This window comes from Sarcophilus harrisii, chromosome 2 (genome assembly GCF_902635505.1).
Source record: "Sarcophilus harrisii chromosome 2, mSarHar1.11, whole genome shotgun sequence".
Classification (NCBI taxonomy): Eukaryota; Metazoa; Chordata; class Mammalia; order Dasyuromorphia; family Dasyuridae; genus Sarcophilus; species Sarcophilus harrisii.
In genome coordinates, this window is record NC_045427.1 from 630,791,351 (window position 1) to 630,804,229 (window position 12,879).

General features: G+C 53.0%; 1 protein-coding gene across 1 annotated transcript in view; it reads left to right on the plus strand.

The window, feature by feature from the left end:
* PSTPIP1 (proline-serine-threonine phosphatase interacting protein 1) overlaps window positions 1-12,879 on the plus strand; it is an 83,734-nt gene that overhangs the window by 66,931 nt on the left and 3,924 nt on the right. Inside the window, exons 7-14 of the mRNA XM_031949382.1 lie at window positions 640-738; window positions 1,903-1,948; window positions 3,485-3,564; window positions 5,240-5,338; window positions 6,609-6,705; window positions 9,778-9,868; window positions 10,485-11,049; window positions 11,134-11,512. Coding sequence (XP_031805242.1) covers window positions 640-738; window positions 1,903-1,948; window positions 3,485-3,564; window positions 5,240-5,338; window positions 6,609-6,705; window positions 9,778-9,868; window positions 10,485-11,049; window positions 11,134-11,512 — 1,456 coding nt within the window. The remainder of the gene's footprint in view (window positions 1-639; window positions 739-1,902; window positions 1,949-3,484; window positions 3,565-5,239; window positions 5,339-6,608; window positions 6,706-9,777; window positions 9,869-10,484; window positions 11,050-11,133; window positions 11,513-12,879) is intronic.

The following is a 12,879-nucleotide window of genomic DNA, read 5'->3' on the forward strand; positions in this document are numbered from 1 at the left end:
GGTCCTGGCTAGTCCGGGGGGGGGGGGCGGCGCCCCGCGCGGGGAATGGGCGGACTCTGGGGTCACTGCGCCCGAGGGGGAGGATGAGGAGCTGACCGGCAGCCGGCCTGGGCCGAGGGGCCCCGCCCGGGCTGGGAGAGGGGCCCTGGTGACTAGAGCCCGGTCCGGCCCGGGGCTCAGCCCCCGAGCGCAGACACTCAGGGGACACCAGCGGCCGCCGGCCTGGGAGAACGGCGGACTCCCGAGCAGAGGGCGAGGCCCCCTTCCCTCCCTCCGTAGCTCCTCAGCTTTGCGGCGGGAGGGGCCGGGTTGGCCCGGACAGAACTCGGAGCCCGAGGGCAGGAAGGGGGGCTTTCGGGCGCAGTGGTGCCTTGGGGGAGGAGACGTTCTGGGGCCTTTGTGGAGGGCGGCTCTCCTGGAAGCCTCGGAAGAAGTCTAAAGGGGACTGGTCATGGGCGGCCCCGGCCTTGTAACCCCCGGGAGCACATCTCCCCCCTCCTGCACCCCCAGAAACACTCAAATGTGCCTCATCCCCGGCCTTTGGCTGTGACCTTCAAACAGCCCCCCCAGGGCCCGCGGGGTCTTCCCTTAGGAGGAGGGGGAGCCCCCCTCCCCACCTCTCCTGTCTTCCTTCCACAGTCCAAGAAGACCTATGAACAGAAGTGCAGGGATGCGGACGACGCGGAGCAGGCCTTGGAGCGCATCAGCGCTCAGGGAAACCCCAAACAGGTGGAAAAGGTACGGGCCCCTGGCCAGGGCCAGAGAGGGGGAGACCGGGGCCCCAAGGGGAGGGTCCCCAGGGGGAGGGCCTCTGCTCCACCCTGGGAGGGCCGCGGGGTGCCCAGCTGCTGGGTGTGGGGGTGGCCCTCCTTGCCCCCCCCATCTTCCATCCCCGGTCCACTTCTCACCATCTCTGTCAAGTTTAAGGAAAGAAAGGAGTAATTTTATAATCTGGGGCATCCGGGTGCTGTGGGGGTGTGGACAGCCCTGGAGGGATGATAGGGCGAAGGCAGAGAATATCAAAAATGGGAGGGGTGGCTGTGTGAGGTTTGGGGGCCAATAATTCTGATCTCAAGATGATGGGAAATGGGTACAGGAAAGTGGGGAGAGTGTTAAACTGGAAGTAGAAAGATCTGCGTTCAAATCCTGGCTCAAATACTTCCTACTTTCCTGAGCCTGGGCAGGACCTTTCTCCCCTCAGTTTCCTCATCCATAAAATGGGACAGTTGGATTTGAGGGGCCTCTAAGCTCTCTCCCAGTTTCAAAAACACAATCCTGGGATTTTACGGAACTCTCCTGTTTAACTCAGTGTTACCCCAAAAATTAATAATTAGTAAATATTTAGAAATAAATAAAAATAATACATTCAGAAATATGAGAAGGGGATACAAAAAGCCATCTTGTTGGCCCCAAAGGGCAGATTTTGGAAGCTGCAGAGATACAGATTTTGGTTCTACGGACAGACAAGGCTTCCTCACAGTTATGGGATCATAGACTTGGAGCTAAAAGGGACCTTAGAGACGAATGGGTACAAGGCTGCCATTTGCTGCCATTTTACACGTGAGAAAACAGACTGAGAGAAGGTTAGGGTCACACAGCTGGTAAGTATCTGAGGTAGGATTGGAACCCAGAGTTTTTTCATTTTGTTTCTGGAGAGCCTGGGTGAGATTGGGGAAAACTGGCCGATTTCGTTGGATTTAGAGATTGTAGAGTGGCTGGAAATGAGGGTGGAATTCCACAATCAATACCTGAAGGAAGAGTGGCCCAAAGAGAGGCTGAAGAGCCATTGTGAAAGAGCCTACTGTGTGCTGGGACCACGAGAAAGGCTTCCACAGTCCTGCCCCCAGAAAGAAGCGGGGGCCCAGAGCTTTAAGTGTCTGTTTGTCCTTTTTTGTGTTCTAGAGTCAGAACAAAGCGAAGCAATGTAAGGATGCAGCCAGTGAAGCAGGTACTGCCTCCCCTCCCCACTGAGGTCCCCACCCCCAGAGCACCCCTGTCCTTGGTGCTTGGGAGACTCCATGGCCACAAAGATCTGCCTTGAAATGGGGTGATGGAGGTCAGGCTGGACTGGGAATCGGGGTACTGGGGTCCTGTTCTGGATTGTCACTAGGGAAGAAAATAAGCATTTCTTAAGTAATATTTATTAACATATTGCTACGTACCAAGCACTGGGCTATACACTTTTCACAAATGTTCCATCATTTGATCCTCACAACAACCCTAGGAGGTAAGGGCCGTTGTTATCCCCATTTTACAGATGAGGAAACTGAGGCAGGCAAAGATTAAGTGACTTGTTCAAGATCACTCATCTAGTAAGTGTCTGAGGCAGGATTTGAATTTTGGACAGGGCTCTATCCACTGAGCCACCAACTCCGTGATCTTGTTGTCAGTCAGTGCACCCAGACTTCTAGCCTCTGCCCTTGAATCCTTTTCCCGCTTGTGATACTGCTCTTCCAGCTCTGATTTCTTAGATCGTCACCTACATCTGGGCTTACAATGCTGTGCCTTCCTGTACCCAGTACAATCTTACAGTTGTACTTACAGTCCAGTACAACTTGGGCAAAACTGCCAACCGGACTAAAATGTCCTTGGGAAATGTGTTAACAAAATAAACCAAACTCTCATATTGTACATAGGGAATGTGTGTTATTGCATAATGCACATTTTATTATTATATAATATAATGCATAGATACTACACAGATAACATAACATAGATAATCTCAATTTGGGGTTTTCTAACTTAACGTGTAGCCTGCAGGGGTTGGGACTATTGAGTCTGACTTCTCCTCAGTGCCTCCAACAATGCCTTGTATACTGTAGTCACTTCATAAATGTTCGTTGAATTGAATATTATTAAAATTAAAGACAATTAATGATGAAACGCCCCCGTAATTGCACTATGTACTCCAGGAATTTGAGAGGAAGGGACCTTTAGGGGCTGAGCTAATCAGGGCAGGCTTCCTAAAGGAGGCAGGCTCTTGAGTTAGCCTTGAAGAGTGGGCTTAATTTGGACAGAAGGGGTAAGGAGAGGGGTGTTCCAGGAAGTGTCTGTTCCTCCAGCACGGGGCCTGGGGCCCACTGTTAGGACATAGGACTAATTCAGATTGAGAATCATAGCCCTAGCCACTTGCCACTGCCAAGGAGTCAGTCTCCTTGGACCTCAGTTTCCTCATCTGTAAAAAAAAAAAGGGGGGGGTGAACTAGATGGTTTCTAAGACCTCTACTCATCCTAAGTCTAGGTGGGCTGGTTTCTCAGGAATAGGGAGCATGCCTTGGGGCCTGCCTGGGACTGAAAGTGAGGGATAGGTCAACATAGGCTCTTCTGGCCACTGACTGCCCACCACCAGCCCCTGGTCAAGGCGATATTTGGACCAGGCTCTTGTTGGGGGACCTTTGTGGGCTGGTACGTTTGTTCTTATCTGTCCGACTATGTTGCCTTCCAAACTAAACCCAGCCACTGTGGATCTGGACTTGTCTTTCAGAGCGGACATACAAACAAAATGTGAACCAGCTGGAGAAGGCCAGGTGTGACTGGGAGCAGGAGCACCAGCAGACCTGTGAGGTGAGGGGCTCTCAACAGCTAGAACTGGCCTGCACAGAAATGAATGGGAGTGAGGCTCCCATCGGTCACCATATGACAGAGATTCAAGCCTTGGGTGATGTATTAGATCAGATTCCCTTTATGCCCCTGAGTTCCCTGATTCTCTGGTCACTTGTATACTCTGTGTGTGTGTGTGTGTGTGTGTGTGTGTGTGTGTGTGTGTGTGTGTATTTATATATTTGGGGATAGTAAGACCAAAAGGCTTCTTGGCAGAGGCAGGGGCCTATGAGTGTGAATTACTATATAGGTGATGCTTTTGTTAATTTTTCTGAAATATTTGTTCTCTGTATTTTTATTTTTTATTATAAAGGATGTGTGTGTGTAGAGAGAGAGGCAGAGAAAAAAAGACAGACAGACAGAAAGGAACACAGAGAGACAGGGAAAAGAGGGGAGGAAGGGGAGGGAGGGAAAGAGGAAGGGAGAGAGAGAGAGAGAGAGAGAGAGAGAGAGAGAGAGAGAGAGAGAGAGAGAGGAATAGGACCTAAAAACAAAAGATTTCATCAATTTATTTTTAACAACAAAAAGGGGATATTTTAGTTCAGTACTGGGACACATGATCACAGCAAGGAATGGGTTGTTTGAGGAAGTAGCAAGTACCCCATGGCTAGAAGTATTCAAGCAGAAGCTGGATCTCCTATCAGAGTGACATAGAGGGGATTCCTATGTTGGCAAGAAGGTTGAACCAAGTGACTTAAAGCCTTCTTTGACTTTACAAGAGTTTCTTCTTATAAAGGAGAAGGCAAGAAAATTTTAGAGAGTCTTAGCTAAGAGGTGGTGAATGAGCACCTAGAAAAGAAATCCAGCCTGGATTCACCAATAGTGATCAGGATGGTCTGGATTGCACTAATGACAACAGATGTGTCACAGAATGCTGGAGTGTTCCATAGCTGTTTCTACATGAGATCCACTGAAAAAGAAAGAAATGACAATTGTGTCAAAAATAATAATAAATAATATCTAATAGTAGTAACTAGCATTTACATAATACTTTGAGGAAGACAAAGCACTTAGATCCTCTCCATAACTCTAAGAGATAGGTGCTATCATAATCCTCATTTTACATATGAGGAAGCTGAAGCAGATAAAGACAGTGTCTAAGATAGGATTTGTCTTCAAATCCTGTACTCTATCAAAATTAAGTGGAAAATAATCATTGAAGGATGGCGACTTGTTCCAAGACCATTTCTAGCTAAATTTCATCAAAGATAAAAATGCTTTTTCTAGAATAACAATAATAGTTAAGATGGTTCATATTTCTAAAACACTTTTAAGTTTACATAGTGCTTGTCTCATCACAGGCCTGGGAAATAAGCAGTGCAAATATTATTGCACTAATAATAATAAAATTAGTTGCACAAAATATTGCACTAATAATAATAAATTAGTCCCATTTTATAAAGGAGAAAACTGAACCTTAGAGAGAGAAGTGACTTGAAGAAGGTCACTCGACTAGTAAATGGCACAGGGACTCTGATTCCAAAACCAAAATGTTTTCTTAGTGGATCTTGCTATCAAAAGGATAGGATTATAAGGTATAAATATGAAAAAGTATCTTTCAGTCAGGGAAGTCTTAGAGATGAGCTTTTGCTGCCATTATTCCCCAGCCCCATTTCAGGAAATCTCTTTCTGGATGTAGGCCTTTCAACTCCAGGAGTTTGACCGGCTCACCATCCTCCGGAACTCGCTCTGGGTCCACTGTAATCAGCTTTCTGTGCAGTGTGTCAAAGATGATGAGGTAAGTAGAGCTCTCTGCCCCTCCACCTGGCCAATTCCCCTGCTTCCATTCCCTGGGTAGGCAAGACACTAGTCAGCCACCTCTGCCCACTTGGGGTCTAGCCGAGGCCCAGGGTCCAGGGCACTGAGAGAGCTCCACCAGAGCTTTTTCTAGGAAAGAGGATTTTAATGGACTGGTTTTGCATGGTTTCTCAACACTTAAATAAGAATAATTCTCTTTTTACATGGTGATAGTGATAATTAACATTTAGAAGAACATGTTAAGGTTTATAAAGCATTTCCCATGTATTATTTCATTTGATCCTGCTAATGACCCTGGCGGCGGCAGCATAACGAATAGGTACACTGACAGGGAAGCAACATCTGGTTTCTAGAGCCTGCCTTAAAGCAATGAAGACCTGGATTTGAGTATTTTATACTCAATAGTATTTTATTTTTCCAAATACATGGAAAGATAGTTAATCAACATTCATTTTTGTAAACTTTGTATTCCAATTTTGTCTCCCTTGCTCTCTTATCTCCCTCCTTCCCAAGATAGCAAGCAATCCTATATAGGTTAAGTAGGTCTGCTTCTTTTAAATGTATTTCTATATTTGTCATGTTGTGTAAGAAAAATCAGATCGAAAGGGAAAAAAATAACAAGAAAGGAAAAACTAAGCAAACCAACCACAACAACATTTTTTAAAAGGTAAAAATACCAAGCTTTGATCCACATTCGGTCTCTAGAGCTCTCTTTCTGGATGCAGATGGCATTTTTCATTATTGGAATTGTCTGGGTACCTTTCAGCATTCTGAGTTACAGAAGAACTGCTAACTTGCACTGGGAGGAGGAAGATTCCTCATCTGGGAGTTCTCTTTAGGAGTGAAAGTATAGTCCATTCCCAATCCCAAAGGTGCTTTCACCATCCCTTATTTTGTGTATGAGGAAATGAGATCTAAGAGATCTGCCTACAATCAGAATCTGAGGCAAGATTCAAACTTGGGTCTTTTTGACTCGAAATCACTCTATTTCCAAACCACCTTGCTGCCATAGCCTCACTTTCAGCTAAGAGCTTTCTTACACAAGATCTCATCTGAATCTCTGTACTCTTGGGCAAGCTAGATAGCAGAGAGATGATTGCTCCTTTTTATAGAGAAAGGAATAGAGCTCCGGAGAGAGCCCGGGAAGTCAAGTCATGCAGGGAAGTAGTAGTAGAGCAGAGCGAGAGTCTCCTGGCTCCTGCTCACCGCTCCTCCTCTTCGCCCATACGACTGATGTTGTCCCTTTGCAGTACTATGAAGAGGTCCGGATAAGCCTAGAGGGCTGCAGTATAGAGGCAGACATCGACTTCTTCATCCAGAATAAAATGACGGGAACAGAACGGCCAGGTGAGTCCGGTGTGAATTCTTCCAGGATTGGTGAGGGCAGGGGAAAGGGAAAGGGCCCAATGGGCTTGAGATGAGCCCAAAGAGAGACTTCTACACCACACCCACAGCCCAGAGGAGATACAGAATGTTGCCCTGAGATAATTATAAATAGAAAAAAAAGAATATAGGGCTGTCTGTATAATAAGAAATCATACTCAGGAGAGAAAAATCCAAGAACCACAATGAATGGAGGAAAGGAAGAAATGGCGAAGAATATTTGGGTGAAGATCAATGAAGGGACCAACGAAGTAAGGAAGGAAACAAACACTTAACTATGTGCTAAGCACTTTACTATTATTACCTCATTTGATCTTCACAACATTCCTAGAAGGCAGACACTGTTATTATACCCATTTTATAGTCGAGGAAACTCAGAGATTAAGTGGCTTACCCAGGCTCATACAGCTAGTTAGTATCTGAGGCTGGATTTGAACTCAGGTCTTTGGTCTCAGATGCTTACGAGCTGTGTGATCCTAGGCAAGTCATTTAACCCGATTGCCTTAAGAAAACGCAGGAAAGAAGGAAGTGGCAAACCACTTGCCCAGAAAATCCCATGGACAGTATTGGTGTGCTATGATCCACAAGGTCACAAAGAGTGGGATACGAGTGAACAACAACTTTCTAATAAAAATAATAATAATAGTTAACATTTATATAATAACTGTTATGTGCCAGGAGCTGTGTTAAGCACTTCACAAATATTATCTCATTTGAGCATCACAACCACCCTGGCAAACAGGTGTTATTATTATCCCCATTTTACAAATGAGGAAACTGAGGCCAAAAATGTCTTATTCAGACTAAGTATGTTTGAACTAAGGTCTTCCTGACTTCAGGCTCCCAGGGTTTCTCCAGTGCACCCCCTAGTGCCTCAAGTATATAGACAGCATGTAGAATCCCAGCATCATAGAGCATCTTGAGAACCAACACAGCATCATCAGGAACAGGTCCTGCCAGACTAATTTATTGAGCTGCTAGTTCAGAAGAATCCTATGAATATTTATTTAGATTTTTATATAATATGTAATTTTTATAATATTAATTTATATTAATTTAAAGTGTTAGCAAAGTGTTCTCAGGTGAAGTCAATAAGCACGAATTAAGCATCTACTGCATACCTGACACTGAGGATACAAAGAAAGGCAAAAACCAGTTGCTCCCTGCAGGGAGCTTACAATCTAATGTGGGAGAAATCATGCAAACAACTATATGCAAACAAGCTATAAGCTGGGTAAACTGGAGGAACTCTCAGAGGGAAAGCATTAGCATTAAGGGGGAGAAAGGCTAATAACAGAAAATATAATTATCTTCTTGTGAAAAAAGACACACATAGTTTAAATCTTGGACAATTAAATGGATTTGGAGCTGGTTGAACAACTGGGCTCAAAGAGTCGCCTTATGGATCAGTGTCAGCTTTAATGGGGGGGCCCTGGGTCTATGTTTGATCCTGTGGAGTTTGACTTTTTTTTTTTTTTCCTGAGGCCATTGGGGTTAAGTGACTTGCCCAGGGTCACACAGCCAGGAAGTGTTAAGTGTCTGAGACTGGATTTGAACTCAGGTCCTCCTGACTTCAGGGCCGGGGCCCTACCCACTGCACCGCCGAGCTGCCCAAGTTTACCATTTTTATCAATGACGTGTCTGAAGTCAGAGGTGACGTTCTCACCGAATCCGTGGGTGACCCCAAGCTAGGCGGCCAGGCCAGTCCGCTGGTTGGCCGAGACGGGGCCCCAAAAAGGTCTTGGCAGACTAGCAGACTGTACTTTATTTATTGAGATGAAAGTCAGTGGGGCTAATTACAAAGTCACATTTGTAATCTAGAAACTGCCTTTGTGAGTGGATGGAGAAGGAACGATCAGACTGGAGTTTATCTAGTGAAGCTCTGAGCACTTCAACGGGCTTTAAGCTCGATACGAATCTAGACCAAGAAGAGAAGTATGATCCTGGACTGAATGAGGAGAGGCAAAGCCCCCCTCACAAACGTGAGGGGGTCCCCGGGTCGCTCCCGGAGGTGACTGCCCCGGCCAGAGCACGGGCTCAGACCCGACTACCACCCTTTGGGAAGGCAACGACCAGGCAGACCGCAGCGGGCAGAGGGTCACCGTGATGGGCCGGCCTCCCGGCCGCTCCTGTAAAGTTCGGGATGTGACGCCTAGATAAGGGAAGATTCCAGGGACGAAGCTGTCTTCCCTTATTCGCAGAAGAGTCTGCCTTTGTTCTGCTTGGCCCCGGAACAAGCGGCAGTGGGGGACAGGCAGAGTTTGGGCCAGTGTCAGAAAAGACTCCTTTAGGCTCGCGGGCTGTGAGAGGCCTGGGCTGCCGCAGGAGCTGGTGGAGGCGCTTCCCCCCCCCACCGGAGGCGACCCCTGGTCAGCGCCCGTCCTACGGGGAATTCCTTACTGGCCTGGCTTAGCCTGAAGCGCGCAGCTCTGAGCTTCTGCGACCTTCCTCCACGGCCCTTCCCAGCGCTGCAGAATCAGGGCCGTGTTTGTGGAAAACGGGGCCCTCCAGTCCACAGACCCGGGCGGGGTCCCAGCCCTCCCGCCTGCTTGCTGTGTGACCCTGGGCAACTCACCCATAAGCTCTCTGTGCCTCAGTCTTATCTGTAAAATGGGGGTAAGGAGCCAAGGCCTGGGCTGTTGCCATAAGAACGATGCTGTAAATGAGGGATCGTCCCCCTCGGCTCCGGAGTCACAGCCAGAAGCGAATCTGGAGGTCTTAGGGCGGACGTGGGTCCTGAGGCCCCCAAACATAAAGACACGCCCAATCCTGCCTTAGGCCTGGGAGGCATTTCAGGCGTGGGCTCCACGTTGCAGAGCAGGAAATCGGGACTCGGGGTAACCGAGACCACGAAGCTAGTGAGTGTTGGCGGCAGCGTCCAAGCCCAGGTCCTCCCAACGGCCAAGAGCAGTCCTCTGTCAGACGTGGGGTAGAACGCGGGGACCCCCGCTCTTCCTCGGGCCAGGGGGCTGAGGGGCTTTCGTCGGCCTTGGAGACCCCTCCTCATTTGTCTCCCTTTCTTCACCGCATCCCCAGAGCCCATTCTCTACGAGAACTACAACGATCGGAACCCCAATGGAGGCTCGCACAGCCCCAGCCTTTACCCTGCTTGCGGCATGATTAAGAGGTGAGGAGGGGGCTCCGGGGCAGGGGGTGGGGACCTTGGAGCGGCCGAGCCCCTTCCCCTCCCTGCTCCCGAGGGCCCACGGACACCTCATCGCTCCAACCCGCCGCGTCTCTTCCGTCCCCCTCCTTTAATGGCGTAGCTAGTTCTCCGCGGACTCTGCTCCGCGCAGCTGCGTGTGATCACCTTGTTAGCGCGCGTGCTACTTTCCAGAAAAGGCCGCCACAAAGACGGGCCACGGGGGCCTTGTCCCCGTGCCTTCCCTGGGCTCTCCCTTCCCGTCCGCAGGAGGGCCCCGCCTCCTGCCAGGAAGAAGCGGACCGCGTCCCGGCCTTTAGCGCTTTGGGGGCTTCACGGTGTTTCCTCCCTCCCCGGGGAGACAGATGCGGCTCACACTCACAGAGGGGACCGGGCCAGGGACTCGCCCAGTCACCGGGCTTGTGAGCGAGCCCCCCCCTTCCCACCGGGGCTTCCCGCCCCCCCGCCCGGCGCTCTCCTGAAGCGCGATCCCACCCGGGAGTTGTGCCAAGCCTCACGGGGACAGCCTGGCGAGGAGGCTCCCCAGCAGAGGGACGCTCCCCTGCAGAGGGACGCTCCCGCTGCCATTCATGGCCCCCAGGGCGCGGAGAAGGGCGGGAGCGAGCTCGGGGCTCTCCCTCCCCATCCAGCCTCCTCGGGATGAAAGCTGGGAAATACACGGACGGACAAGGTCGCCCTCCCAGGGTGGGGGCGAGGGGAGGACCTCCCCCCGGCCCGGGCTCGGACGGGCCAGTTGCGCAGGGATGCGCGCAGGGATGCGCGCAGGGATGCGCGCAGGGATGCGCGCAGGGATGCGCGCAGGGATGCGCGCAGGGATGCGCGCAGGGATGCGCGCAGGGATGCGCGCAGGGATGCGCGCAGGGATGCGCGCAGGGATGCGCGCAGGGATGCGCGCAGGGATGCGCGCAGGGATGCGCGCAGGGATGCGCGCAGGGATGCGCGCAGGGATGCGCGCAGGGATGCGCGCAGGGATGCGCGCAGGGATGCGCGCAGGGATGCGCGCAGGGATGCGCGCAGGGATGCGCGCAGGGATGCGCGCAGGGATGCGCGCAGGGATGCGCGCAGGGATGCGCGCAGGAAGGGCTCCGCCTCTCCCCACGAGTCTCCGCCTGCTGCTCTATCTGTGCGCGCACTCACGCCTACAGGCGCTCTCACACGCTCTCCCATAAGCACAGTCACACCCCCCGGGGCTCGGGCTCAGCTCCGCCCCCTCCCGCTGAAATCTCCAGGAGAAGCTTCGGGCCCCCAGAAAGGCAGGGGGCGGCGCCCACGAGGAGCATGGCAGGGAAAGCGGAGGCACAGGGCGGGGCTTGGGCGGGGCTTCTGGCTCCCCGCACCGCCCCCCCAGCCGCTCCCTCGCTGTGCGCGTGCGCGCTCCGTGCGCTTTTGGGGAGCCGCGGTGCAGGGGATGCTGGGGCCAGGAGACATCTGCCTCAGAGTCCGCTAATCCTGCCCGCCCCAGTTTCCTCGTCTGTAAAACGAGCGGGACAAGCGCACGGCCAACGCTCCTGCATCTCTGCCAGGAGAAGCCCAAAGAGCCGGGCCTGAGCAAAGCTCTAAACGTGTCCCCTGACACACTCCTGTACGACGGCATGACGTCATACTCCGGTACAACCGGCTGACGTCACGAGGACCTTAGCGCTCTCGGGCCTCAGACCCCAGAAGCCCCTCCCCCTCGGCTGGCCAGCTGCGACCCTCCCCCCAGCTCCTGGAAGGTCCCGTAGGCCCGTCCCGGTGCCGGTCCAGGGTCTCCATCGCAGCCCCGCGGCCTCGGACCCATTCACCCTCCCCCCTCCCCCCCAGTCTCTCCTCTCCGTTGAGGCTCCCGGTATTGGTACTGTTCGCCTCAGCAGGGGGTGCTTGTAAACACTCCGACGCTAGAGGGCGCAGTCCCCGGGAGAACTGCGGCTGAAAAATAAAGAGGAACCCCAAGGGAAGGGCCCTTTAAGGAGCCACAGAGAGAGGAGTCCTCAGGCTTTCCAGCGGGGAGGGGGAGGAGTCCGGACTCCGGGAAGGCGTGACGTCACTCCTTCCCGGCAAGCATTGCCCGAGTCCGCACGTGACGCATCCAGAATCCGTCCCTCGCGGAGCTTGCGTCTGAGGCTGAACGAGTCTCGGTGCAAGTTAGGGGACTCCCGGCATTAGGTCCCTCCCTTCCTTTCCCCGCGCGTCTCCCTGCCCAGGTCCGGGCTGGGGGATGGAGGGGGAGCCTGGGCCAAAGCTCCCACTCCGGGAGAGGGGCTCGGGCGCCCCCCCGGGGCCGGGCGGCGCGAGCCCCTCACTGCGTCCCCCGTGGGACAGGGAAAGCGGCTGGTCACACGCCCCGTGAGGTGCCGGCCTAGATCTGAGCCCGGGGCCTGACCCCGACGCTGACTCCCACTGCCCTTTGGCGGTTAAGCGGGGGGGAGATCTCGGGCAGACAGAAGCAGAGGGAAGGGGAGCCCCCGCATCGTGGGTGGGTCAGTGTGAGATCCCAGCATCCCCCGGGGCAGACAGCCGTCCTGCGCGGTCCGGGCCCGGGGCTTTCCCGAGGCCGGGGGGGGGGCCCGAAGCGTCAGAAGCCCCTCCCCGAACCCGCGGCCCGGCGCCGGCAGGGAAGGGGAGCGCGGGTCAGCCCACCGGGCCTGACGCGTCCAACTCCGCTGGGCCGGCGGAATCCGGATCTGGCCTCTGCAGGGGTGTCCGCATTGACAGATCCCTCCCCGCTTTCCCCAGGCCCGGGGACTGTGTAAGCCTCAAAGCCCCCAGCGATGGAAGCTGCTCGGGCTCTCCTAGGAGGAGGGAGGCGCGCGGCCCCTCCCCCTCCGCCCTCCCCCACGGATCTCCCCTCACCGGCCTCGGCCCCCGCCCCTCCCCCCTCCGCCCTCCCCCACGGATCTCCCCTCACCGGCCTCGGCCCCCGCCCCTCCCCCCGGGCCCACTCTGTAGGAAGGGCCTTTCCCTGGCCCGGAGCCCTCCTGGGAGGGGGCGGCTCA